Here is a 25483-nt window from a genome sequence, read left to right as displayed (position 1 = left end):
GTGGCTCCAAGTGAACAGCTTCATGGTGCAGTGGGGCTCTACTTCTGTTCTTAGAAGACCAGTAGCAAAGCAGCATTTTCTAGTCATTCTTATATCTCATAGACCCAGATCATTTAAATAAGAGTGAAATAGAACATCCAGCAGGAGCACCTGCATTTAACAGTATTAAAAAGTGAACTGAATGGGACCTTTGTCTCCAGTAAGCACAAAAAATGTAGTTCAGAAGATTCTCAGGAAAAAAGCACCTGTTGATACTGTTATCATACGGAAACTGAATTTTTCCACTCCTCCCCTTTTCTGAGCTTGACACTTCTATGTGTTAGTTTCTGTAGGTTTTTTTCAATGTGTCTATTCCAGAATCTCTCCCTCTCCTGGTGCTTCCCCTCCCCTCCTGCCCTGGGCAGCAGGTAGGTACATGTCCTCTTTGGTGGGGCTGAAACACTGGCCGAGGGACATGCAGTTCCTCATTTCCTTTTTCCACTGACTGCAGCTGGAATTGACATTTATCTCATTCCACAGCCTTCCCCTAGTCCATGAGATCCCTTACACTCCTTTCCTTAGTTTCTGTCTGTGTACCATGGTACATAAAACAGAAAGCAGCATATGTGTGTGGAGCATCTTCCAAACCGCTCTCCTGAAGCAAACTGAAGAGGAAGAAAAGGATAGTTTCCCTTCTCAGAAGAGCTGTATAGTCTCCCCTGGGGTTGTTCATTGGAGAAGGTTATCAGAGCCCACTGCAGAGGAGTCTGCAGGGGCAGTTCTGGGGAGAAGAGCACTGTCACTGTGTCGGTGTAAATCCAGCTCCATCCTTGTGTCAAACACCGTCGTTGTGACACAGGTCTCTTGCAACCACCTGCTTGCTGGTTTGTGGCTTGAAAAGCTGATCACTCCACTGGAGAGGAGACTTGCAGGAGGGAAGCCCAGAGCAACCAGGAGCAAAATTCTCTCTTTGCTTCCTGTGTCACCTTGTGCTGAACTCTGGTTTCCGTGGGATGCCCCTGCCCTGACTGAACCCTTGGTGTGTTTTAAAATGGTTTTGTTCTGCAGACCTGCACATACATAGTAAATTCTCACTAATAAAATCGATCCTGTACCCCATCTCCTGTGCCTGGCAGTGCATATGTAAATGTACTGTGAAGCAGAATTAATTGCTGAGATCTCTCTGCTGAGGTATTGCTTTGGGCTAGGTAGGCCTAGTAAAATTCCACAGCACATTAGAGATTATGCATATTAATTTCTCATCTAAAGCAGCATAATGTGTCAAATTTCGCCTTTCTAGTCTATCTGTGCTCAGCCAGTCCTATTTGTCAGGTTTATAACTTGCTGGTTTTGTGGATTTTTACACTTGATTGCTGACACTGGACTATGAATTAGTATGATCTCCATAAAGGTAATAAAAAACCCAGAGTTTTTGCCCAGAAGTGAACTATGTGTTTGGCTCTTGGCTTGCCTTGTTTGGCAGGGGTCACTGGAAGTCCGTGCAAAAACAGGCAAAATCCTGCAGGGGCAAAAATTCCTGTAGTGTTGAGTTTTTAAAAGGGTTTTGAGAGAACATGAAGTGACAGCTGAGCTGAAAGTGAGTTCTCTAGTGACAGCTGCATGCAGAGGCAGGGAGAGTTTCCCTTGCCTTATACAATCAAACCAGTGAAATGCAAGTCGTTGCTTCCTGCATATATTAAAGCATATTAATGATTTTCTCCTTTCCTTGTGTGTGCAGGAGGCAGACAGTGGGGAAGAAGAATGCCGGTCCCAGCCCAGAAGGTAAGATTGTCACTTGAGGCTCACGAGAGTCCTCGAGGATTCCTCCCTGTGTGAAATGTTCCACGGGGGGTTTTGTGCTTTTCTGGCATGTTCTGCAAACACCCACCGTTTTCTGCCTGATGTTGATGTTGCACAACTGTCCTGTGTGAACCTTACTGAAAAACAGATTTGGCTGTGGCCTGAATGATGCTCCCAGTAAGGAGGTTGCTGCAGCAGGAAATGGAAGAAGTCAGATTACACACACACAAACACACACACACACACACATATATATATATATATATATTTATATATACACAGAACAGCTTTCAAAGATGTCATTGAACATATTTTCCAGACTGTTGTTTCCATCCAGCAGAGGGGTGTTTGCCTGCAGACATGCTCTGAATAGAACAGTGATACTCCACTTCTCTGTGCATGGGGAGACTTTGCTTCTATCCTGGTTGTGGTGTTCCTTAGCTCCCTCCAGTGTCCTGTGTTGTTTCTCAGGATTTGGTCCGTCATCAGAATATTCTGAGAGGCATAACCACACTAATGAACTCTTGTTCTCTGGGTAAAAAGTCCCTGTTGCCATCAAGGGGGATCCTGTGCCACATGGGCACCTGCTGCTTAAATACCATGTTCAGTGGGTGTGTGGATATTTGCTATGATGCAGGTAGTCCAACATCTGCTCCAAAGTTAGGACAACACTGAGAATTTGCAGGGATTTATTTTTAAATGGGGTTGTTTTGCAGGGAGATGTTCACCTTTTGTAAACACTGATTTCAGTTGCTTCAGGAGAAACAAACATTGAAACTCAGCTGATTGAAGGGTGACAAGTATTAATGCTGATTTTTATAATGTAATTATAGTCTGGAGGGTAAGATTTCTTGGAGTCTTGTAAGCTTTGTCTCCTTTCCTCTAAGCCTTCAAAAGAATTATTTTAGCTAAACTTAATAAAAGTAAAAATTGTATATATCAGGTGACTTCTCCAATGGCAGGAGCACTTTCTTGGCTTAAAATGTTGCAGTCAGATTTTATGAAAGGCTTAAGATTCCCTCCAGAGGGAGTAAAGGGGAAGTGAAGGTGAAATGGTTTTCCCTTTATGAGCTCTCTGGCTGTTACATTTCTTTGCTTAATGTTGTTTGTGTGAGTAGGTAGTAGCAGAAGCCATAATATCTAGCATTTAAAATACTTAAACAAGATTTGGGCTTTGGGTTTGGGGCCAACTTGGATGAATCTGCAAAAGAAAAAGCTGTCCTGGTTGCACATTCCCATGATTTCACTGTGGTTCTGTGATTGTGTGGCTCAGGGAAGGTGACTGCTCTGTTTACTTCAGTCTTATACCCTTAAAGGATGATTTAAGAATTGCTGTTTCTTCATTTTACAGCTTTCATGACTGAGAGGAAAGCTGGAAAGCACAATTCCCGAAGGCTCAAATTGAACTCGGCTAAACTCCGATTTTTCATTTCACTCTTGGCCTTCCAGCAGTCACAAGATCAACTCATGACTTGATCTCAGTATACATAATGTATTGGAAGGGATGGGAGCTATTTAATTGTTGTGGGCACTTAGCAACAATTGTAGGTTAGGTCTGAAAAGTGCTTTTTTTTTTTTTTAATATATTTGAAATAACTTCCTGCGGTAGGAAATGACAACCTGCTGTTGATGTTGATGTGGTGATCTGAACTCCCTGACTCCTGTTACTGGGGTCAGAAAGCTCACTGAAACCAAGCTCCTTCTTGGGCAAAACAAGGGGGTGGGTGTTAAATGTGTTTGATTACAGTAGGATAAAAATAATAGAGTCAAACGGGGTAAGCAGTGAACCTGGAGTCCTGCTGTGGAGGAGCAGCAGATGCCTATAAACAGCTCTTGAGTATATCTAATCCCCAGGAACATAGCAAGTAGAAGCTATTAAAAATCCAGACAGTAAAAAGGCAGTGGAGTGAGTTGGGCTTTAAAGGAAAGGTGCTGCAGTGTCTCCAAGGCAGAGCTCTGCAGCAGCCTGACATTCCTCACTGCCTGCCTGGACAAGGCTGGGCTGGTGAAGTTCTCCTGAGGTGACCTGGCTGCAGCTACAGTCAGTGGTCAGTGTTTGGGGTGGGATCTTTGCTATTTGTAAAATTCTTCTGTTGAGAGACCTTTAGTCTCCTGCAGTCCCGTAAAATGTGCTCCCACGCTGCCTCCGCGGAGCAGGTCGGAGTCAGGCACGTCCAGACTCACCCTGTGAACTGGACACTGAATGCAGGAGTGCTGCTGTGGTAGTGCTGAAAGTGTGTTTGGGTTAATAAAATAACTTCTCAGTAGGATGTTGGTGCACAGAGGTGTTAATGCTTGCGAGGGAGTCAGCTGGAGACCAAAGCATAGAGCCTTTGTGTCCATTCCTGAGTCCCCACATCTCTGAAGAGTTTAGGGATTGCTGTTTCAAAAGAAATGTTCTGCTAGTCCTGTGGCTAGCAATTTCTAGATAGCTTCTGGTGTTAGTTTTCTGCTGTATATCTTTTCATCCTGATGAGATATGGGATATATTTTGAGGTGAAGAGGAACACACAGAAAAGCCTGGCAGCAGGACAGCAGGAGTGACCAGTGCTTGTTGAGCTGAGGCCCCGAAGAGCAGCATGTCCTCCAGAGAGGCAGAGAAATGAATTCCAAACAGGAGTTTAAACTTATAGGAAGTACATCAACATCATCATGCCTAAATGAAATGATCTGTCTAGTTGCTGACCTGCTGGAGCTGTTTAAGATCTAACACCACAGAGGCCTGTGATTGCATGGACTTGGGTCTTGCAGACTAGGGAGGACTGTGTGAAAATGTTGTTTGAACTTAAACCTGCTTTACAGAGCAATCAAATGACCTGACAAGTCTGCACTTGCCAGCACCATTATGAAGTGAGGAGCTTTCTGCTTTGGGATTCAGCAGAATCTGCCTAAAGCTTTTCTTCAAAAGATGGAAAGCACTATCAGAGTGCAGAAAGAGGGTTCTAAAAGTGTGCTCTGCAATAGTCCTTGGAAGATGCTTGAAATGGCATTTCCTGGCAAACTCTTTTGTGTTGATGCAAAGAGGGATGGTTTGCTTTCCTAATGAGGAAAGTATTTGGGTATAGTGAACATAAATCTAATTTCTACAAAGATTTCTATCTGCTAATAAAAATCCCAGCAAATTAACGCTGCAAATACCTGAAGCTGAACAAATAGGTGAAAACCAGCTTGGCTGCTGGAATATTTTTTATCCAGGCCCTGCTCTGGGGGAAGCCCAGGAGGGTCTCCATGCCTGGCTGTAGCTGTGACCATTCCTGCAGTTTATGGGTGAGATCCCCAAAGCCCTGACACGGATCCAAGTTCTTGCTCTGGAATCCCTGATCAAGCCAGTCCTTGTTGGGTGTCTAACTCTTGGCTAATGGGACTAAGACAGAGTGCTGCATAAGCAGATGTCCTCAACAATCTATTTATTACATTTATTACCTTCATAGCTATCTTCTGACATTTTTATTAGGCTGTCTGGAGGCTGTAGAGCTGCCTGGCTTGCACATCTCTCCTGTCCCCAGACATGCTGCTGCCAGGTTGAATACACTCTTAATGGAGCATCTGTGTTACAGTCTCTTTGCAGCATCCCAATGTTGTTAAAATTTACCTAAAATGCACATGTATTGAGCTGTGAGTTGTGTTTACACCCACTGAGGTATTGACATTCAGGTTTTGTGTGCTCTGTGCCAAGGTTTTAAGGATTCAGCATCTTTGTTTTGCTGACAAACGACATCCCCGGGCCCGGGGCAGCAGCGATGCTGCAGCCTCTGTTGGATTTGCTGTCAGGATCTGCCAGTTGCTTTTTGGGTTTATGTTTTAAATGGTGCCTCTGTTTTCCACACCATCACGATTTTACCACTTCTGTGTGCCTTGAAACCGCTCTGGTTGCTGAAATGTGGCGTTGAGGCTGCTCAGTAACTGCTGCATATAAAACTGGGTGAGCTGTACTGCCCAGTGAGGCTGCTGGGGACTTCAGAGGGATTCTTTGAACTTTTATGGCCTGGCACTGGGTTGGACTAAAGTCCATTTGCTCAGGTAAAGGTGAAGAGCCTGTCGTTCCCTTCAGGTGCCATAGAAAGCAATTAGGTCCTGCTTGAAATCTGGGGCTTGTTAACTGAAAATATTCTCAAAAAGTCCTTGTCCTCCCCTCTTTAGGTGGGGGCAAGAGCGTGGTGTTAAAATACAATTTAAAAAGAAAACCACACCTTTTGCAGCCCAAGTATGCTTACCTTCTGGTTTGTTTTTTTTTAGTCAAAATAGTTCCTTCCAGGAGTGAACTGGGAAGGAAAGCAAATCAGATTATTGCCATGATAACAGTGGGATGTGCCAAGATGCCTCAAGGTCTCAAGCTGTGAGTAAATACCTTTGTTGCAGGAGCGGAAGACCACAGCCTGATGCAGGAGCTTATAGTTTATAACAGCATAAAAATTGTTTTTCAGATAGTAAGTGGAATGGGTGCATGTGTTTCCTTGTACAGGGCAACAGCTGAATAAATTCTAAGCCAACCTGTTGGATTTTTGAACTGAGACCTGGTGTAAGATGTGTGTGAGTCCCCGTGAGGAAGAGGGGGGTGATTCTGCACTTCAGAAGGCTCATTTACACTCCACACTGAGACGTGTGGAACTGCAGCACCCTGTGACTGCTGTGACTTTTGGAGATGTGTATCATCACCATTTGGTGCTCCTGACACTCCTGGTTGTCCTTAAAGCCTATCTGGTGTTACAAGAGGCACTTCCCAAAACCGTGCGCTGTGAGTTCTGGCAGCTAAACCTTCCTTGTGCTGCCTTTGCTTGCTGCTGCAGCTGCCAAACGTTTACTCTGTTGGTACTTGAACAGTAGCTGAGTCTTCTGATGGGTGTGCAAGACAGTTTGATAACTCCAGATCTTGAGTAAGAGGGGACCGTGTGTGGTGTACAGGAAAGAGTGTGTTTATCCACGCCGGAGATTACTGAGCTCCTGTAGTATGAACCTTATCTTTAGAATGTGTTTCCTGAATCCATCTTTCTGTCTTTCCTTTCAGTGACAGCTCAGCCTCTCTGTGGCATTTACTACAGCTGCTTGGGGAGAGTGTAATACCGAGATAAAGAACGGTTCTGGTAATCTGCCAGCTCTGCTGACCACCAGGAAAAGTTCTGTGGGCCACACAGCACGATTATTACAGCGGGTCTGTGGCCTTCCTTTTTGAATACCAGCTCTTTTATCACCAAACTTGTGAGCAAAGCTACAGAACTGGCAGTAAAATTTGGGTTTATTGGATTAGTAACAGGTATCTGCAGGGCTAGTTCACTGCAAGGTCTGTGCAACTGTGCTTGCAACAGGTTCAGTCCAGTCCAATTACATACCTGTGGATCACAGTAATGTGTGAGATGACTTCAGGTGTGATCTTCACGCTGAAGGACCGAGCAGGCTCATGTTGTTGTTACCAAATTACCAGATAAACATAGGGAGCTCGCTCCAAATGGGAATGCTTATGAAGAGTTTTAATTTAATTTGTCGTTCTAAGCACATGAATGGAGGAGAATGAGGAACAAGGCAAAGACAAATTGGGAAGTAAAAGAAGTGAAGGTGGGTCTCATCCTTCCGCTACCAGAAGGGTCTGGTTGGCACAGAGAAAGTTCAGAACAGCTGCTCCCCTGCACTTGTGCTCCTTCTTCCAAGGTTAACAAAGGAGGGGCTGACCAGGAGGTGCCATAAGGATTCCATACGTGCTTGTGTCTCCTGCTGAGCATGAACCAGGTGCTCTACCCTAGAGGGATCTTAAGATTCCTGTTGCAAATAGAAAGGGAAACTCCAAAATTCCCTTTCCTGATCTTTCCTGGTAGGGCACCTTCACGAGACTTCAAAGTTAAACAGGAATCTTCAGAGTTTTCAGTGTTTCATGGATTTCAGGCATTTAAATGTATTTTGATAATCTGAGCCAGGGTTTCTGGGCTCGTTGCTGTTCAGCTCTTTGGTATCTTTGCATCAGAAACATTCCTTTATAAAATTAGGGGGGGGTTCTTTTCTGTAGGTCACTGAAATAATACGTTACCTATTTTATGATTTCAGACGTCCTTCAGGCACGTTTCCTTCATGCTGGACTTAGAGCAGTGCTGTAGCAGTTTGCAAGGATCTGGATTAACTTTTTAGTAGCAAGGTGATTACAGGGAGTTTACATTGTAGGTTTTTTTCATCTGAAGAGCTGGTTTCTTAAAGCTCCTCTGGAGCTGGTTGAATACACGTGGAAGGCAGCTCTCCAGAAAGCAGGAGAAGGTGGCTGTGGCACAAGGTGTTTCAGCAAAAGATGTGTCTCAGCATGTTACCCCCTGTCCAACACTGGTGGTGTTTGTTGAGACCAGCAGTTGCTGCTTGTGTCCCTTTCCCTGCCCCTGGTGGCACCACTCGGGTCTCTTCAGTCCTCTTCGCTTTGGGCTCCGTAAAAGTGGTGTAATTGAGCATTGACCTCTTTGTGTCAGACTCTCTAAGATTTATTGATAAGTAAACTATACAATGATTGGATGTGGGGTTGGTGAGGGAAGGGTTTAATGAAGTGATAATATTGCAAAATAGGTGTTGAATTCTCAACTAAGGAGCCTAATCATCGATCCTGATGGGCAGCTGACCAAACGGGCTTTAAAGGCAGGGGTTTGTTCTTTCAGTGATGCTTATCACCCTACCCCTGTACTTGTCTGATTTCTTTGCTCAGGAACTGGAAACAGAAATACTCTTTGACAGCTTAAATAACCAAATTTAGAATGTGGCTTCCTGTTCTGACTGGTTCTTCAGGATTCGAGTACAGTTTTGCGTGCTTTCCCTGTTCCTGCCTCCCCCTGCCTTTTTTTTTTTTCATTTGTTTTAACTAGATATGGGCTCCTTTATAATTACTTGGTTAAGTTCCCCTGGCTCTGTGCAATACAGCTGGTGGATGTAAGCCCTGCCTTGGTGGGTGGTATGTCTCTTAATCACTGGGAAAGCTTTGTTTCTGTACTGTACTCAATCTCGCTGTGCCCTGCATGCATTGGCTTGTTTATGATCGCTGCTACTGAAATGGCTTCATGTTGTCCTGATAAATTGGACTGCACAGTACATGAGGCTTTGTCTCCCATGCTAAAAACATCCAGAAGACTTTTGACAGATTTCCCTCCGAGGCGGGGAGGCAGCAGCAGGAGAGGAGCACAGGAGGTGCTGCTCTCAGCCCATCAGTCTCTACCTATTTACAGGTTTGCTGCACTAATTTAAGGCTCTGCCCAGATCAATCATCTGTTTGGACCTTAATCCACTCAGACTCATCTGTGGACTCTTCATTGCTGAAAGCCACGTGTCCTCAGAGCAAAAGGATGAATTAACCTGCCACCAAAAAACCAGCAGCATCGGGTCGTTTGACCCTCAAGCAGCTCAGTGTGGCACCAGATTTTTCAAAACTACCCCATAGGACCTTTTTTTCCCCACCAGAGCTGATGCCAAGACAGCTGCCTTTGTGGGCAAAGCTTGAGTGTAGCTCCGGTGAGGAAAACAAAGCCCCACCTCTGCACACGGAAATGAACTTGCTACCTCTGCTCCCCGGCAGTGCCTGTGCGAGACTGCAGCGCTCGGCTGCGGGCAGAGATGGGTTGTTTTCAAAATTCTGTAACTTTTCACAAACGTGGCCGGAAACAGCTGCTGAACAGTAAAGAACAAACTTTCCATACGTGCAGTAAAGGTGGCTGAGCAGGCACGGCCGTGGCACCTCTCTGGGTAGGGAGAGGATGTGCTGGAGATGAGGGGGAGGTTTGTTTGCCTATCGCAGCAGCTTCACAAGTTTTTTTCACAATCCCCTGAAAACATGGGTCTGGGTTTCGCATTGCCTTATCTGTGACACTGATGCAAATGATTGGGGGCAAAATTCCTATGTCTGACAGCCTCCCACTGTCCCTTTTACCTTGAACATGACAAATGTTACTACTGTAGTACCTCCCACAGTTGGAAGAAGAGAAGAACATTCCTTGCTTTTGCAGAGAGTACCTGGACTTCAGTCAAAACAGATTTAAAATAATGCCCAGCCTTTCATATCCACTGGAATAAGTTTTTAGAGAGACTAAGGACAGTATATTGTGTTCATTAGAGCTCTTCAAAAGGAGAGAACTGACAGGACCAGAGAAAGTCTTGCTGGTAGACATACTCTGAAATGAAAAGAGGTCACCAGGCCCCAGTGTAGACTAAGAATTGAACGTGCCTAATGAGACAATCATGCTCCAGATTTAATCATCTTAACATGTGAGCAGACACTCAGCAAGCCCCTGTGGGATAGGAGTGGGTGGAACACGGTGACACCCACACCTTTGTGTGGTCTGACAAGAAGCAGCAATTCAGCCTTAAGCTGTTGATCTTGGATGGAAACAGAAGCTTGATTAATGCCCTCTTTGCATGTGGACTATGTGCACTGACAGGACTGGGTGTCCATCTGTGAGCATGCCTCCTGCAAGTGTCAAATCTGTGCGTGCCAGTGCCAAACCTGACCACAGCCCTTCCTCGTGACCTGTGGACTGAGGCCTGGGCTGTACGAGGAGAATGCCATTAGCAAGCTGCCAGTCCTGTGCAGAACACAGAACACTCTGTTACATCACTGCAGGATCAAAATGTGCTGGGATGCACATGAAGAGTGGAGTAGCTGAACTTGCCGGTGCAAGCTGCTGTGACTCTGTAGCTTTGGGATGCAGACACTGGGGGAGATGATGATTGTATGAATAAACAATATATTGTCAGCCTTGGTGTCTGCCAGATCAAACACTGCAAGTCAATAGGAGAGGTTTGTGCATGTGTTCTCCTTCCACTCCCTTAAACTTCTCTCCAGAGGCAGCTCGGGTGGCTTTTCCTCTGCTCCCTCCTCCTGAAGTGCCTGTTCAGACATCCCTAACACTCTTCATTGTAGTTTTTTTCCATACTGCTTCCATAACTGGTTCTAGCTGCTGGAGTAGCTGTTAGTGTTACAAAGGTTTGGGGATGGGTGTTTTTACAGCATGTGCTGTGTGTAGCTGTGGTTTATTAGTGTGTGGCGTTCAAAGGTTAAATGGAATCCTGCTGCCCCACAAGCCTTGTGAGTCCCGTGCTGTGTGTTCGAGGCCCTGCTGATCCTGTGACCTCCTGGGGAGCGTGAAATGCCGACAGAACTCGGACAGGCAGTGCCCTTTTCCCTGCAGCAAAGTGTAATTTCGTGCACTGGGCTGGGAAGCACTTGAGACCCCAGACAGGCGTATTTACAACTTGTCATGCAGTGATTAATGGCTCTGCTCACATGCTCTGTTGCGGCACCGCGGTGATTTAGGCTGCTACCTGTCATCGCTGCAATTTCGTGCTCTTTAAATTCTTCATGTATGTGTCCCAGCAGAGTGCACCTGCTTCCAGCAAGGAGCAGTTTCTTGTCTGTCTTGTGACCTGCTGCCTTCAACTCCCATCTTGTTCATCCCCTCGAAGCCCCTTCGTTCTGCCTGCTCCTTGCTCCTGTGTGCTGGGAGATGAAATTTTTGGGTCAGTATTTTTGCTCATGTCTAAATGGAGATGGAGCTTTGACAAAGAAATAGCATTGTTCCTCAAGTCTGATTTTAAAAAGCAAAATACGAAAATAACACAGGTTTTGAGGTGCTGGAACATGTCCAGACAAGGGCAGCAAAGGTGGGGAAGGGTCTAGAGAGTAAGTCATGTGAGGAGTGGCTGAGGGAGCTGGAGGTGTTTAATCTGGAGAAAAGGAGACTCAGGGGAGACCTTCTTGCTCACTACAACTGCCTGAAAGGAGGTTAGACCAAGGTAGGGGTTGTCCTCTTATCTCAGGCAAACAGCAACAGGACCAGAGGAAATGGTCTCAGGCTGTGCCAGGGAAGACTCAGGTTGGACATCAGGAAGAATTTCTTCCTCAGAAGGGGTTGTCAGGCATTGGAACAGGCTGCCCAGGGATGTGGTGGAATGGTGGATATGATGAACACCTCCCTGGAGGTGTTCAAGAAACGGCTGGGCGTGACAGTGCCGTGGTCTAGTTGACAAGGTGGTGATGGGTCAAAGGTTGGAGTTGTTTTCCAGCCTTAATGAATCTGTGATTCTACACAGATGGGCAGTGGGAACTGAAATGTTAATCTCACTGACATACACCTGAAGGCAGTGCCAATCTCAGGCTGGTTTTTCAATCTTTATGGCAATAAAACCAGGTTCAGATACCTTTTATTAGTGCAGATTTCTACATATGAATTTCTTTGAGGATTTCCTTCTTCTGATTTCCAAAGGTTCATAAAGAAAAAAGCTGTTGATATTTCTATCATGTGGTCTCTTGGCATATGGGCATGCAGTGTGTGATTGTATTAATCCAGGACTAATTCATTTACAAATCTATTATCCATATGTTATGAGTAGCTGCTTGTAGTTAATCACTGCACTTGTTTTCAGCAGTTTTTAAGGGCTTGCCTTGTAATGTTGCGTGTAAGAAATCTGACGTGTCTGGACAGTATCTAAGTACATTTAGTCTTCTACAATGCTTGAATAAAGCCCTTAAGTTATTAATTAGAATAGAATAGAGGTTCTGGGCTTGTTTTTCAGTCTGTGAATGTGTGGTATGTGTTACTACTGAATATGAGGTTCTTGCCAGTCTCTTGACCCCTGGAAGGATTGAGTTACCCTCCATTTCTCTAATGTCCCGATTTTTCCATTGCTTCTTGCAACTGACTTCATTTCTGCCTAACAAAATGATTTTTTTTGGCACTGCAGCAAGCTGGCACTGCATTTTCTTTACAGCTGTGAGGCACCGTTACCAGAGCTGCACTCTTGGCTATATAAGATGACGTTGCTTAAATTAATGCAACCAAACCGTATCTTAGCAAAACTTGCAGAATCACCAGTTCCACTGCTTTGCCCTTTTCCTGTGAGTCTCTGAAGTGGGGATGGTCAAGACCTTTCAGACAAGTGTCTGTCCTGCTTCTGCCAAGTCTTAGACCCAAAACAGTTGCCCTCACGCTCTGTTGCTTTTTTCAACCCCTCTCTGCTTCTCTGATAGTTTTAGTTAATAGTTGGAAATAAAGCTGATGAAGCTTTTGGGCTTCCAGTTCTGCAGTGATGCCTTGGTATTTTCTTGCTCTTCAGTAGATGTCATTAACAAGTACATGTGTTTAAACTGTCATCTTCCCTTGCCAGCTCACTTGTGCCTCCTTACTGGGCTTGTGCCACCCATAGCAGATGACTTAAGGCTGGTGTATCGTGTTCCTGTGCTGGGGTGTCCTGCATTCCTATGGGAAACAGAAAACTGAGCTTGCTTCCAAGGCTTCTCGGCTGTTCTCCCGCACTGTGGGTGTAGGGGCTGGAGAATGCCGATGTGGGATGGGCAGTGCAGGGTGGGATCGGGTGCACTGCCCCCGGCTCTCCCCAGTGGAAAACTGTATTAAGTTTCCCTCGTGCTGCAAGATCTGAATTCCCAGCAGCCAGAGGACAAGATTTTTGTTCTAAATATCTTCCTTTCTTCCTTTTCTCTTGAGGGGTGATGAAGGTAAAGATTAAACAGCGCTAAAAGGCAGCTGCTTCTCTTCTCCTTTGGCAGAAACTGAGTTGTCGAGTCTCTGCATATGAAGGTTACTGCCAAGAACTCTTCCCTCAGTCTCTTGCAGGAGAGAAATTAAGGTCGTTTCCTAAGCACCCGAGTTGTCACTGACTGCCTTTCGCAAAGCACCTTTTGATGTGCTGCCGCTACGAACCTGATTTCGGAACGTGCAGCCTCCCCGGCCTAGATCTGGGGGGAGAAAACGAGGGGGAAAAGGGAACGGAAAACAAAAAAACCAGCGCACCCGCCACGCGAACCCCCACCCCTGAGCGGAGCGGAGCGGACCGCCCGCGTGTCCCTGTCCCGCCTGTCCCCGTCCGCATGTCCCTGCTCCCTGTTCCCATTCCGGCTGTCCCTGTCCCGCGTGTCCCCATCCTGCGTGTCCCTGCTCCCTGTGCCCGTCCGGCCCGTCCCCGTCTCCTGCGTCCCCGTCCTGCGTGTCCCTGTTTCTTGGCCCCGTCCCGCCTGGCCCCGTCCTGCGTGTCTCTGCTCCCTGTCCCGCGTGTCCCTGTTCTGGGTGTCCCTGCTTCCTGTCCCGGTCCCGCCTGTCCGTGTCCCGCGTGTCCCCTGTCCCAGTCCCGCCTGTCCCTGTCCGTGTCCCGCGTGTCCCCTGTCCCGGTCCCGCCCGTCCCCGCAGCCGCCACGTGCGGGCCGTGGGTGTGTCTGTGGGCGTGTCCCGGCCCGGCCCCGCCCCCCGTGGCCGCGCCTGCGCGCTGGGCGGGGCGGGGGCGGCGCGGCGGGCGCGGGGCAGAGCGGGGCGCGGGGCCGATGCCGCGGGGCAGGGGCGGCCGCCGCGCCGGGGAGCGATGATCCCCTACTTCTCCGACAACGCCGTCATCTCGCAGGGCGCCATCGCCCAGATGTGAGTACCGGGCACACGCCGCCGAGCCTCCCCTCTGCTCCCCTCCCCGGTGCCGCCCCGCCTGCCCCGGCTCCCCGGGCGTGCGGGGTTGCCGCCTGCTCTGCGCTCTCCCCGCTCACCCCTCTCTCCCCTCTCCTCGCTCTCCCATCTCCTCGCTCTCCCCGCTCTCCGTACTTCTCTCAGCCACACGTTGCCTCCGGGCAAACTTTCCGCTGCCCGCGGAGCCGGCACCGCTGCCGGGAGGCGGCGAGAGGCACCGGCACCGCGGGGCGGCCGCTGCTCGCTCCCCGCTCGCTCCCCTCATTTCTTTTTTTTTTCACTGCAAGTACTGCGGGTCCCGTCCGAGCGCCTCGAAAAGTGTTTCACGGGAGCTGCCCGGGAGCTCGGGGCTGCGCTTCCTGTCGCCGGAGCCGCCGGTTCCCCGTGCGGGGCCGGTGCGGGACCCTTAGCCGGGCTGGGCGCTGAGAGCGGGGTGCCGCCTTCCCCTGCCCGTGTGCCCTGGCCGTCTTTTGGGCTTAAAGCAGAGATTAGCCCCTTTATTTGATCTCTTGGCTTATCTCAAAGCGACAGAGACGGACTGCGGGGCTGGGGTGTTGCAGGTCTGAGACCTGACACGCAGCACCTGCGGGTCACAAGGCAGAGACATGAGCTGGTGCCAGTTTTTAAGTGCTGTCAGTCTTGGGCAGTTCTGAAGTGCAGAGTGTCTCTGTGCCCCACACTAAGCCGCTTGGAAAAATCAGTCTCCCCAGCTGCACACCCCCCTTTGAAATGCAGATACGAATAATCATTTAATTTATAGACAATTAACAGCGACTGCCTGAGTCGTGGGGTTTGGCTGGAAGGATTAAGGAGGGAAATGGCAGCTATGGGGTGGTAGATAAGGCGTTCAGAGAGATAGTCACTGTGGTCTAGCCATGCTTGATATTTCTTTAAAGAAGCTAGCAGACTGTTTTATCTCTTGGAAACATCATGAAAGACTTTAAGATAGTAGGATAAATGCTGGGTCCCACCTGGAACTGTGTTCTCCTCACAAGAAACTCCTGCTAGAATTGCAGCTGCCTTGCACTTACGAGGTCTTTAGTAGATATCTCTGCTTAGGCTTGATATGGAAATGAGTCCCTGGACTCTGTGGCCTCCTTTGTGAGCATTAGCAATCACTGCTGTAGTTGGTAATCAGTTTAGTTAAGTCTCTCTGAGCCTTTCATACTCAGCCCAAAATGTTTGTAGTTAGTAATTTTTTTCCGCTCGCACTGTTGCCTGTAAACGCCACGGACTTCCCTGCGGTTGCTGATAAAGTGGGTTTAACAGGGATGTACCTGAACTGTTCTGTGGAGGCAGGAATGCAAGCTGGATATACCCTGGGCATTGGGAAGTATCAGTAATTCTGGAATTGTGGAGAAAAACCCAACACGCTCTGGGCCGGAACATTTCCTTAGAGCTCTGGATGATTTGCCGAGCTAGAGCAGGTAGCCAGGTAACAGTTTAAGTGCTTTTAAGGTGTTTGTTTTATACACCACTCAAACACTTAACCCACAGTTGGAGACTGTACAGAAAGGGATCAAAAGAAAGGGGAAATAATGCTTGTCTCTGCTCCCTCCATTGCACATATCCCTGTGGTGGAGGATCTTGTGGTAGTTTAAATGGTGCTGGGTTGGAAGGACCACCCTTTCCTTTTCTGGGGAGAGAGATAACAGAGTTATCACAGGAGCTTATGCTGTCCTTTGCCTTCTGGAAGGGAAGATTAATAAGCATGAGAATGACAGAGCTTTTGGCCCACACGTAAGTGTTCTCACAGGCTGAACACTGGATTAATATTTTGCTGGTGTTCTCAATCAGGACGGTGCTGTGGCTTTCAGGCTGGTGTAATAAAGGCTAATTTTTAAAGTTTATGCTCCTAGTTACAAGTTCACAGAGGCTGATTAATATTGAATGTCCTTATTTCATCGTGGGCAAGGCCTAAAAATCCAGATTTAGTTGTTCGCTATGCCAAAAATGTGTTCTCTGTGGAATGGGAAGGGCAGTGGTGACCCACACATTATCAGAAACTTCTGTTTCAGTGTATTCTTTAGTAGATGTATTTGGCTGATCAGCTCTGACTTTCAGAGATCAGCAGAAATTACTCTTGTGTTGACGCTTTTAGACAGTAATGTAGTCAGCTGGTCTGGGTCTAATTCATTTCAGGTTCACAAGGATTCAAATAATGTCCGGGAGACTTGTGTTTATCAAAACACTCAGAATTTATAGTTGTAACCCATTCCAGAAAGTCTTGCTGCTCTCAACGAACCTAGGGGGAATTCTGCTGATTTACCAGTTTACTTGCGTGTAGGATTCAAAATTTAATTTGGTCTACTAAAACTCTAAGGCAGCTGATGGAAAAAATAGAAGGAAAAAAGCAAATCTTTAGGCAGTCCGCAAATATAAAAGAATTTTTAACAAGAAACGTGGAGAAATTGCCATGGATCAGTTCTTCCTGCCTAGAGTTGCTTCCTCTGCCTCTGGCCAAGTTTTAGTTGTTTAATTCATTGCTGGTGTCCCTGAAGTGGTTTTTCCATGTCCCTCTGATAATGCCGGATTCCTCTGTCACCCAGTTTTCCTCTTTTATCTCAGTGGCAAAGCAGGGTGACGCAGCAGTCAGGGCACTCACTTGGGATTTGGGAAGGCTCGGCTCTTGCTCCCACTGCACCACATCCTTCCTGTGAGACCGTGGCCGAGTTCCACCAGGCTGTGTCCAGCCAGGGAGCGGGGCCTGGAGGTGCAGAGGCATGTTTTGAACCTGAGGATAAACCACCTCACTCTGGTGCCCTCGTCCCCCTGGCATTTTTGGGCGTTTTTTGTTGTGTTTAAATACTTCTGTCTCTGCCTGGGCTCCCTTTCTGCCAACCCGAGCCCTCCCTGGGTGCACATCGAGCACATGTTAAAGGTTTCCTGTACTGTTTACTCCTCCATCCTCCAACACTCGGGAGCCAGATGGATCTAAAAACTCGAATATGCTCACTGCTCTCCATGGTTCTCGTGCTTGCAACATACCAGTCTGTTTTCTATTATAAGCTGTTAACTCATAGTTTTTATAAGTATTTTAAACTTTAGGGGGAAAAAAGAAGAGAGAGAGAGAGAGTAGGCAGTGTCTTCACAGTGTTGTGGGTTTATCATGGAAAAAAATCACGATAAGGTTTTTTTAGGGAAAAAAAATAAAACCCACAAGTTAAACAGAATTATTTTCAGCAGTAGGTAGCCACAAAATGTCCTTGCAGACTTGGCTTAGCAGCCTGTTGCTCCCTCCCATAATCAGTTTTCTTCTAAGTGACAACCCTTCAGCGTAGTGTAAGAAACCACACTTTACAGTGTAAGAGGAAGTTCCAGGCTGTTCAGGTAATTACAAACTGTGCAGTAAATTACAACACCGGGTAATTCGGGCTCATTGTGTTGCCACCTCAGTGTTGTAACTTGTCTTTGTGCCCAGCCTGCTTGGCCCTTGTCCTTCCCCACCCCTTTCATTTACCTCTGTCATGCAGCCATGGCCTCTGTGTTAGAAAATTTCATGACCACCTAATCTTGAATTATGCCAAGTGCCGAGTCAGGAACTTAGATAGGTGTGTGGCTGCTGCTGCCATTGTTTGGAGAGCTGTATATTTATTTATTTCTCATATGGGAAACCTTTTTATCTCCTTACAATGTTATTACTGCCAAAAACCTTGACCGCTCAGCAATTAGACCGCAATCCTCCGAGCAGCGTGTTATTGGAAATCTTTAATTGCTTCTGTGCCGTTGTAAAGCGCTGTAGCTTTGTGAGTGTTTTACCATTGTGCTGAGAGTCAATGATATTTAAGAGCTGAGCTTGGAAACTGCTGCTCAAAGGACTGGAAGATCAGCAGAGTGATTCCAGTTACCGCTATCAGTTCTTGCTGAAGTTGCCTTAAGACAGCTGAGGGTCTCTCTGGTTGGAGGTGCTTGCAATACAGAAAGCAGCTGATTAGCTCTTGTCTCATGCAGAGGCCGGCAGGATCAGGATGGACTACAGCAGTTGTGTTCTCCATTTAAGCGTGCATTGTGTGCTGAGGGTTTGTCTGGCTGCAGAAGGCAGCCTCGTGCTCCATAAGGGATGTGATGGGAATGTGCAGGCAGGGGAACCTGACCCCTTACCCTTCCTGCCCACCCCTCCACGCAGCTGAGCTCACCCAGCACACTGGATGGGCTTCCTGTTGACAGAGCAGAGTCGTCGGGGATTTCTCATCTTTTTTATTCCTTTGCTGCTTGTGATAACACAAATGCAACACTTAAGAGGCCTCTTAACTACCCACTGATTGCTAAAAACTCTACTCAAATAGGTTGTGGTATTTGGGGAAAAGTAGTATGGTGTGTGCAGAGTTGATCATTAACTGAGCCAGGGCTGTATTGTTCATAACTCCTTTTCCTGTTTGGCTTTTCCTTTTATTCCCCTGGAAGCTGTGGGTATTTGTCTCACCGATCCTTCCTGGTAGGGGTTGGAAGAGAGACAAGAGATGGTTATCGGACATAAAATCAAAACCAGTGTTCCAAGGACAAACCCCCCACACCACCACCCCTTTTCAAGCAATATGTTTTAGTTAGGAAGCCCACGCTGCTGGGCTGCCAAATTAATGTTTTAAAAGGCTGCGGATGGTAGAATTGCCTCTGAGGTTCTGTGTTGTCTGGAAACATCTGCAGATGTTCCTGTCTCTGGAAATGCTTGGGATTTTTCTGAAGACCTCAAAGCAGAAGGACCCCAGTGAGATTATCAGCAGAAAAAGACCTTTCGGGGCTAGTGAGTGGGCTGGCTGGGATTTTTTTGCAGGACTGTACTTCCTTGTACCTTTATCACAGAGCCCTTGGTTAAAATATTGCTTCATTGTTTTTTTAAATAACTTCAGGCTAACTTTCTCGAAATGTTTCTTCTAACTAGTGTTTGTGGGGTCAGAGAAAGTTTAAAATTCTGCATCCCATTCTGCAGTAGACTCTGAAGAGCTGTTGTCTCCTCTGCATTGGTCTAATAAACAGCATTTAAATTATCAGCCTGTATGGGCTTAAAACTAGTTCAGCAAATATTTTTCTCCAGTGTGATGGATGTAATGTGTACAGAGCAAATCTGCAACTTGAGTTTCCAGCCATGCTGTTTCATAGCAGCTGGTTGAATGCTCTTATTTTCACAAACACATGGAACAAAACTCATTCCTGTCCTTAATTCTGAATGCTTGTGCCTTTACTGAAGTATTTTGAAGACACCCCTTCGCTTTTCATGTGCACCTGGGCCAGAGCTTGAATTGAGCAGCTTGGGATAGGAGTTGGAGACTGGCAGTAGTTGTTCTCTAGCCACCTGCTGCTGGGTTGTGTGGGATTAACCAAGTGTTTTGTGACAAACAGGAGTTTTCTGATTCAGGAACATCAGCCTGTGGAGGAGGGAGGCTGGGGAGGAGAAAAGCCTGTAGAGATAAACGATAAGACAAACTTCAGAGTTGGTGAAGGCTGGGGGTGACACAGGAATCCACATGGGGACATCTCTGTGTAGGGTTGGGACTTCTTGGCCTTGGCAGTTGTCTAAATTTGGGCATTTCTAGGTACATTGAGGTCACGGGCTCCTCATTCAGTGCATATTCCTGTTTATCCAGTACTTATCTGCCCCTCATCAACATCGAATTCAGCCCTTTGGGCTCTCTGGGTTTCCTTGCAATAAGCCATTTAAGCAGTATGCTTTTGCTCAAAACACCTTTGTTACAAGTAGGCTAAACCCAGACTGCTGAACCAGAAATGGTTTAGTCCTTTCTTTTAAACAAATGATCTTTGTCACTTATTAGCAAAGTCCTTGGTTTGTTCACACACTTCTCACAAAGGCTCAATGAGCTCCACACTGTCCCACCTCCGGGGCTGCCTCCTGCCTGGGATCTCCTCGGGAGTGCCGTGGGTTGGCAGCTGGGTCACACTGTTAAACTTCCAGCTTTTCACTGGAAGAGTGTAGATCTGTTCCATCTGGCTGTGGCAGGATGGCTCTTGTGGAGGCACCGAGCTGGATCGGAGTAAGTTCAACCCCGGGTCCAGAATTGTGTCGAGGTGCCCAGCGTGGGCCTGGACTTGTCTGTACTGGGGTGTTATTGTGTATAATGGACTGTGCTGGATTTCCTCTCTCCCTGTGATTTGTTTGCCAGCGTGGAGAGAATGAATTTGCTCACCTGAGCCTCTTGTTGCCCTGCAGCCTCTGTTCTTACAGCACCCCATTGGGTTGCTTTGGAGTGGGCTGTTACCTGTGTCTTGGCTCAGCCACCTGTAGGTGACAGACAGGCATGGGAGGCCCTGCTCTGGGTGTGTTGCTGATGCTTTGTGAGACTCCAAATGGCAGGTGGGACAGGAGTAGGGTCACTTTTATTAGCAAATGATAAATTACCTTTGTCAGGTCATAATTTAAGGGGGTGCCTCATTTGCACAATGATCCAGTTGGGAAAAGCTATCATTAGTCTTACCTTTGTCTTCCTGTTAGTCTCCTGCTTGCTTTCTGCAACTGGATGCTGAATTAAAATGAACCCAGAATTGGGGAGGGGGGCGGGTTCATTGGGGATTTTTGGTTGTTTAGTTTGTTTGGATTTCTTTAGGGCTCGTGTCATGGTGGTGTGTGAAGAGTTTGTCACCAGCTTTGTTATTGTTAGTGTTGGTTTGTTTGTTTTTAGGTTTTGGGTTTTTTCCCCTTTTATTTGCTTTGTAAAAGAGACAGAGAAATAAAAAAAACAAAACAAATGTAAAGTGGAACAGCTGCATTCCTTTGTGATGCAAAAACAGAAAGCCAGTTAGTCTGAATAAAAACAAATCGTTTGTCAGCACCATTTCTACCCCTCCTGTTGGTTTGCCACAACCAGAAAGTTGCAAGAAAGCAAAGGAGGATTATCCATGTGCCTCCATGGCAGGCAGGGGTGACACCAACGTCCATCCCAGGGTGGGTGATGCTGCATTCAGCGTTTCAGAGGGCAGGGTCTGCTCAGCAGGACATCAAGGAGATGGAACAGGCCACCACCCAGGTTCCCAGCACAGTCACCAGAGCGAAACCTCGACACCACTGTGATCTTCCTGATTTTTTTGTCCTTAGTTCCTTCAAGTACATCATGATGTGTTTTATGAGAGGCTCTCTAGCTTGAAATTCAGCAAATATCTATTCTGGAGCCTCTTTAAAAGCTGTTTAAAAGCCTGTTCCCTAAAGTACACTGTGTTCTTGTTAGAGACTTCTCTGGATCCGTGTTACACAGCAACATTTAGTATTCTGTTGGTCTTTCTACTTTAATGTGTGGTTTTTAAAGGAGTTTCCATGCTTTTAGGAAATATGAAGACCTGAGTTAACCACAGAAAATTGGCTGCCAAACTGCTTAAAGTGCTAATTCTGCTGAAATTTAGCACCTTTCTTTTGCAGGGATAAACACATCTGGAATCTCTACTCTTCGGAGTTCAAACTCCTGTAAAATAAAACTTTAAATAATGTGTTTTCAATCTGAGTCTTAGTCAGCAAAACTTTGCAGAGTTTTTATGTTGAAACTCCTTAAAATGCATTTTGAAGTAAAGCACTGACATCTCCTTTAACTGAAAGTCGCATTAAGGTGCTAAAAGAGTTGGTTAATTTGCAGCTGTGCTGAGGAATCACAAATGCAAAACTGTAGGGTGATGTTTCAAAATGGTGCACGTTGCTGTGTTTCCTTTAATTTACTTTTTTTGTGAGCATATACCATGAAGAGTGGATGGTTCAAACAGTACTGCTTCCCTGCTTTTATTTAAAGTAGCTGTATAAAAACATTGCAATTCTCAAGAGTGATTTGAAGAAGTTTCCTTGTCTGCTGCATAGAAATCTCCCAGTTCCTTTTGCCTCTTGGGCTGCCCTTCATTTCAGCCTTTATTTAAGTTGGGAGATGCAGTGCTGCTATTAGACATCCCACAGTCTGTCAGCTTCTGTTTAAAGTGGTGTATGGTGAGTGATTAATGGAAATTATTTCAGGAATAAAGGACTCCTGGTAAGCTGATCCCTATTCAGAGCACCAAAAGAAAAAGCAGAGTCACAAGGGATGTTGTCTCCAGGAAGAACTTGTAACATCCGCGAGGGGAAGAGTTGGATTGGAAAGTGATGCTGAGTTTGCATTTTGAAAGGCATCATAATTATGTCTCATGGTCTGATTTGGAGAGCTTTTCCTGATAGCTCTGGAGGCTGATTGTCACTGTTTCTTGTGGCTGCTGCTGGGGTAGGTGTGCTGTGCTGGGGGGGAGTGTGCTCTGAGCCCCCGGAACAGGCAGCCTCTCACTTGGGGAGCAGCCTGTCCTTAAAGGATGAGGGACCTCATCCCCTGTGGTGCTGGGTTGTTTAACCCAGAGGGATGCTGTGTTTATTCTTTGGTTTGCAACTTTAAATTGAGTCTGAAGTTTGTACTGACCTTGCTTGTGCAAAGAACTGTCCCGAGTGTTGCCTTGAAGACACAGAATCCATTAAACTATTCCACTTATAAAGTTGGATCCTTTGTCTTTGATGTTTTCTCACTTCTAAATGATTAAAATTTCAAGTTATTATTTACATCCTTGTTGAATTTTGTATTCCATTAATTGCAGCTTCCCTGTTCCATAAAATGAGGTCTCTGATGTATTTGCCAGGGGGAGCAGATCAATAGCCCAATTACGGGCTGTATCAGCACAACAGGTAAAGCTCCCTGTGACTTCCAATTTCAAATCAAAACCTATTGAAAGAAACCTGGGACGTGGCAGTTCTCTCTGAAACAGTTCACAAACCATCTCACATCACTGGCTACTGCTGACTGTCCTTTTTGCTAATCTAAAGGGACAGTCGTTCCTAAACCGATTTTACTGTTCCTGCTGGAAACTGTCATTCAGGGATCAAACACCCCTCGTGCATGGGGAGGATGCAGTAAAAATGAGAGAAAATTGAAAGTGCTGAGTGCAGCAGAAGTTAAAATACTGAACAAATAACTTCCTTCTATATTTTTATGAGTCAAATCCAACAGCCTCTTGATGATTTTTGATGCTTTTGGTAAACAAGCATCTGCTTCTTTTTAGCACAGAGGAAAAGGCTTATTATTCAGCATTGATTTCTTTGTGTAGAGACAGAGTGGTCCTTGTTTTGGTGCTCTATTTACAGGGGTCTGTTAATGTATTTACTGAGGGCAGGCAGCAAGGCTGTGATCAGAGCCAGGCAGCTTCTCCAGCACAATTCCTCCGTCCCATGCCCTGGTTGGGGTGGCTGCAGAGCCGAGTCCTGGCATGGTTCTGCTCCAAGGGCCAGCACTGGCCATGGTTCAGGCAAGTCAGTGATCCCCTTCCATCTGTAAAGTGCTGGACATACTTTGTCTAAATATAGAGGACGCTGGACTTGGCTGCAGTGAGGAGGGACAGTATGTTGACCTCAGAGTGTCTCCTGTGACTTGTGTTACAGTCATATTTAAAGCCGAGGGGTCCTTCTTGCAGGGCACTGCCAGTCAGGCCAAACATGGTCAGGTCTGTGACAGTGACGTGCAGGGAGATGGGAGTAAAAATTAGTTATAAAATATCCTGTCTTAAACATATTTCAGTGTAGTGGGTAGAGACGTGGTTGCTAACCAACTGCTCAAGGGTCTGGCAGCTGTTTAAGGTTTAAAAAGAAATGTGCTGTGTATGAAGGCAACATTTTCAAACTTTGGTGGCAGAGGAGATTACTGTGTGGTTTAGAGATAATCAACATGGACTGTGTTAATTTGGAGGGGAGAAAAGGTAAGTACATGTCAATCGGAGGGCTGTTCTTCCTGAGGGTAGCTAATCAAAAAGCTGCTGGTTATTTTTCTCTGATCCTTGATGCGATAGATTCCCCTTATGAAGTTTTCTCACGTCGATTAAAGTGTTTTTAAGAACATATTTGTGAAAGCATTTTGTTGGTACACAGCAGCTGGCTCGCTTTGGACAGGCTGAGGTGGCAGGAGTGTGGCACGTGGTGGTAAAACACTGTGGAGTGTTCTCCTGGGTATCGCTGTCCTGCTCTGTGAACCCAGTGGTATGCATTAAAAATGCCCAAGAATGTTTAAACAGTATAGAGCACAGCAAGAATGTCATGTAGAGCTTTAATCTGGGAATGGCTTGACTTGGAGACCTGGAAGCCTTCGGGGACTGTCATGTAAAACAAATTCCTTTCATGGTCTCGCTTCCGGTCTGGGTCTCTTGCTTTAAAAAGTGCACAGAATCAGATTTCTTCTGTAAACACCCAGTGCCTGGATTTCTTAATCAGCATCCTAATTGTGTGAGCCACCCCCTTTCTAGTCCATGAGCTGCCGTGGTCGGACTGCAGGAAGGACGATTTTGCGCGTATCTTCAGTCTTGAATTCCAGAGACATCAGAGCTTTGTTTGCACAACTTGTTTTGCTGTTGCTTTTTGGAATCTTTTTCCTTCTCTCTGGGTAGATTATCTGGAGCCGACTGGGAGGCTGAACGTGGGCCACCAACATGTGGCTTGCTGGGCCTCCCTCGGTGTTGCACAGCCAGGGAGATGGGCAATAAAACTTTTTGTTATTAGTGTGCTGCCTGGAAAATGCTCTGTGATACCTTCCATCCGTCCTTGCTTAACTGTTCCTCATTGCCATGGTGACTCATAGAGCCTGTTCCCAGGTTCTTATTCCCTAAAATAAATCATTACCTGATGATCCGGCGTCAGTGGAGTGTCCCAACTCATGCTGCATTTCGGCGTTTGCTGGCAATTGGAACTCCACTCGGCACATCTCCCCCACCCTGAGAGCTGCCCAACCTCGGCAGGTTGGTCCCTTCTGAGGCTGCTGAGCGCTGGCAGGAAGCGACAGGGATGGACTGGGCATGAAGTGACTGGGGGGTTGTGTGAGAGTTACTGTATGAGCACGCGCCCAGCAGCAGCCCAGTGAAACCTAATCCCGAGCTGTTGGCACAGGCATGGGCGCAGGGCTGGGGGGGAAGCAGCACTGAGCTCTGCCAGGTGGGATGGAGAGGAGACAGCTGGTGCCCGTGCTTTGCCTTTACTTTAGGAGTTTATATGTTGAGCTGGTTCATCCATAGGCCAGGAGTACATGAGGGGAACAGGAAGCCCGTGTGGACTTTGAGTTTTATCAGAAACTATAAAATGTTGTCCGGCTTAAAACCCAATCTGCTTTCTTTTGCCTGTAACAAATCGATCCCAGCCCTGCCTGTGAGGGAATACATTTGATAGGAAGGTCGGCTCAGCCCTGCAGAGCGAGGCTGGGGGCACTGGGAGGCAGAGGAATGCTGCAGGTGGTTGGGTTTGTCTCGGCACTGTGCAGCTGCGTAGGCTGAACACTTCGCCTGCAAACAGCAGCTGTTGTTGCTCCCCT

The 25483-nt window shown here is 46.7% G+C and overlaps 1 protein-coding gene across 3 annotated transcripts in view; it reads left to right on the top strand.

Annotated features, from left to right (window-relative positions):
- The window catches only part of SSH2 (slingshot protein phosphatase 2), a 95179-nt gene that overhangs the window by 28554 nt on the left and 41142 nt on the right, over positions 1-25483 (top strand). For 2 of the 3 annotated variants that reach the window (XM_051809858.1, XM_051809857.1), the window contains exon 2: positions 1718-1761. In XM_051809858.1, coding sequence (XP_051665818.1) covers positions 1718-1761 — 44 coding nt within the window. Of the gene's footprint in view, positions 1-1717; positions 1762-14016; positions 14157-25483 lie in introns of those variants that run through there. The other variant, XM_051809859.1, reaches the window with a different exon arrangement.

The sequence above is a fragment of the Manacus candei genome, unplaced genomic scaffold (assembly GCF_025592945.1).
Source record: "Manacus candei isolate 608988 ecotype Guabito, Panama unplaced genomic scaffold, ASM2559294v1 h1tg000076l, whole genome shotgun sequence".
In the NCBI taxonomy this organism is placed as follows: Eukaryota; Metazoa; Chordata; class Aves; order Passeriformes; family Pipridae; genus Manacus; species Manacus candei.
Note: the sequence above shows the minus strand (reverse complement) of the source record. Positions and strands in the feature narration are given on the sequence as shown.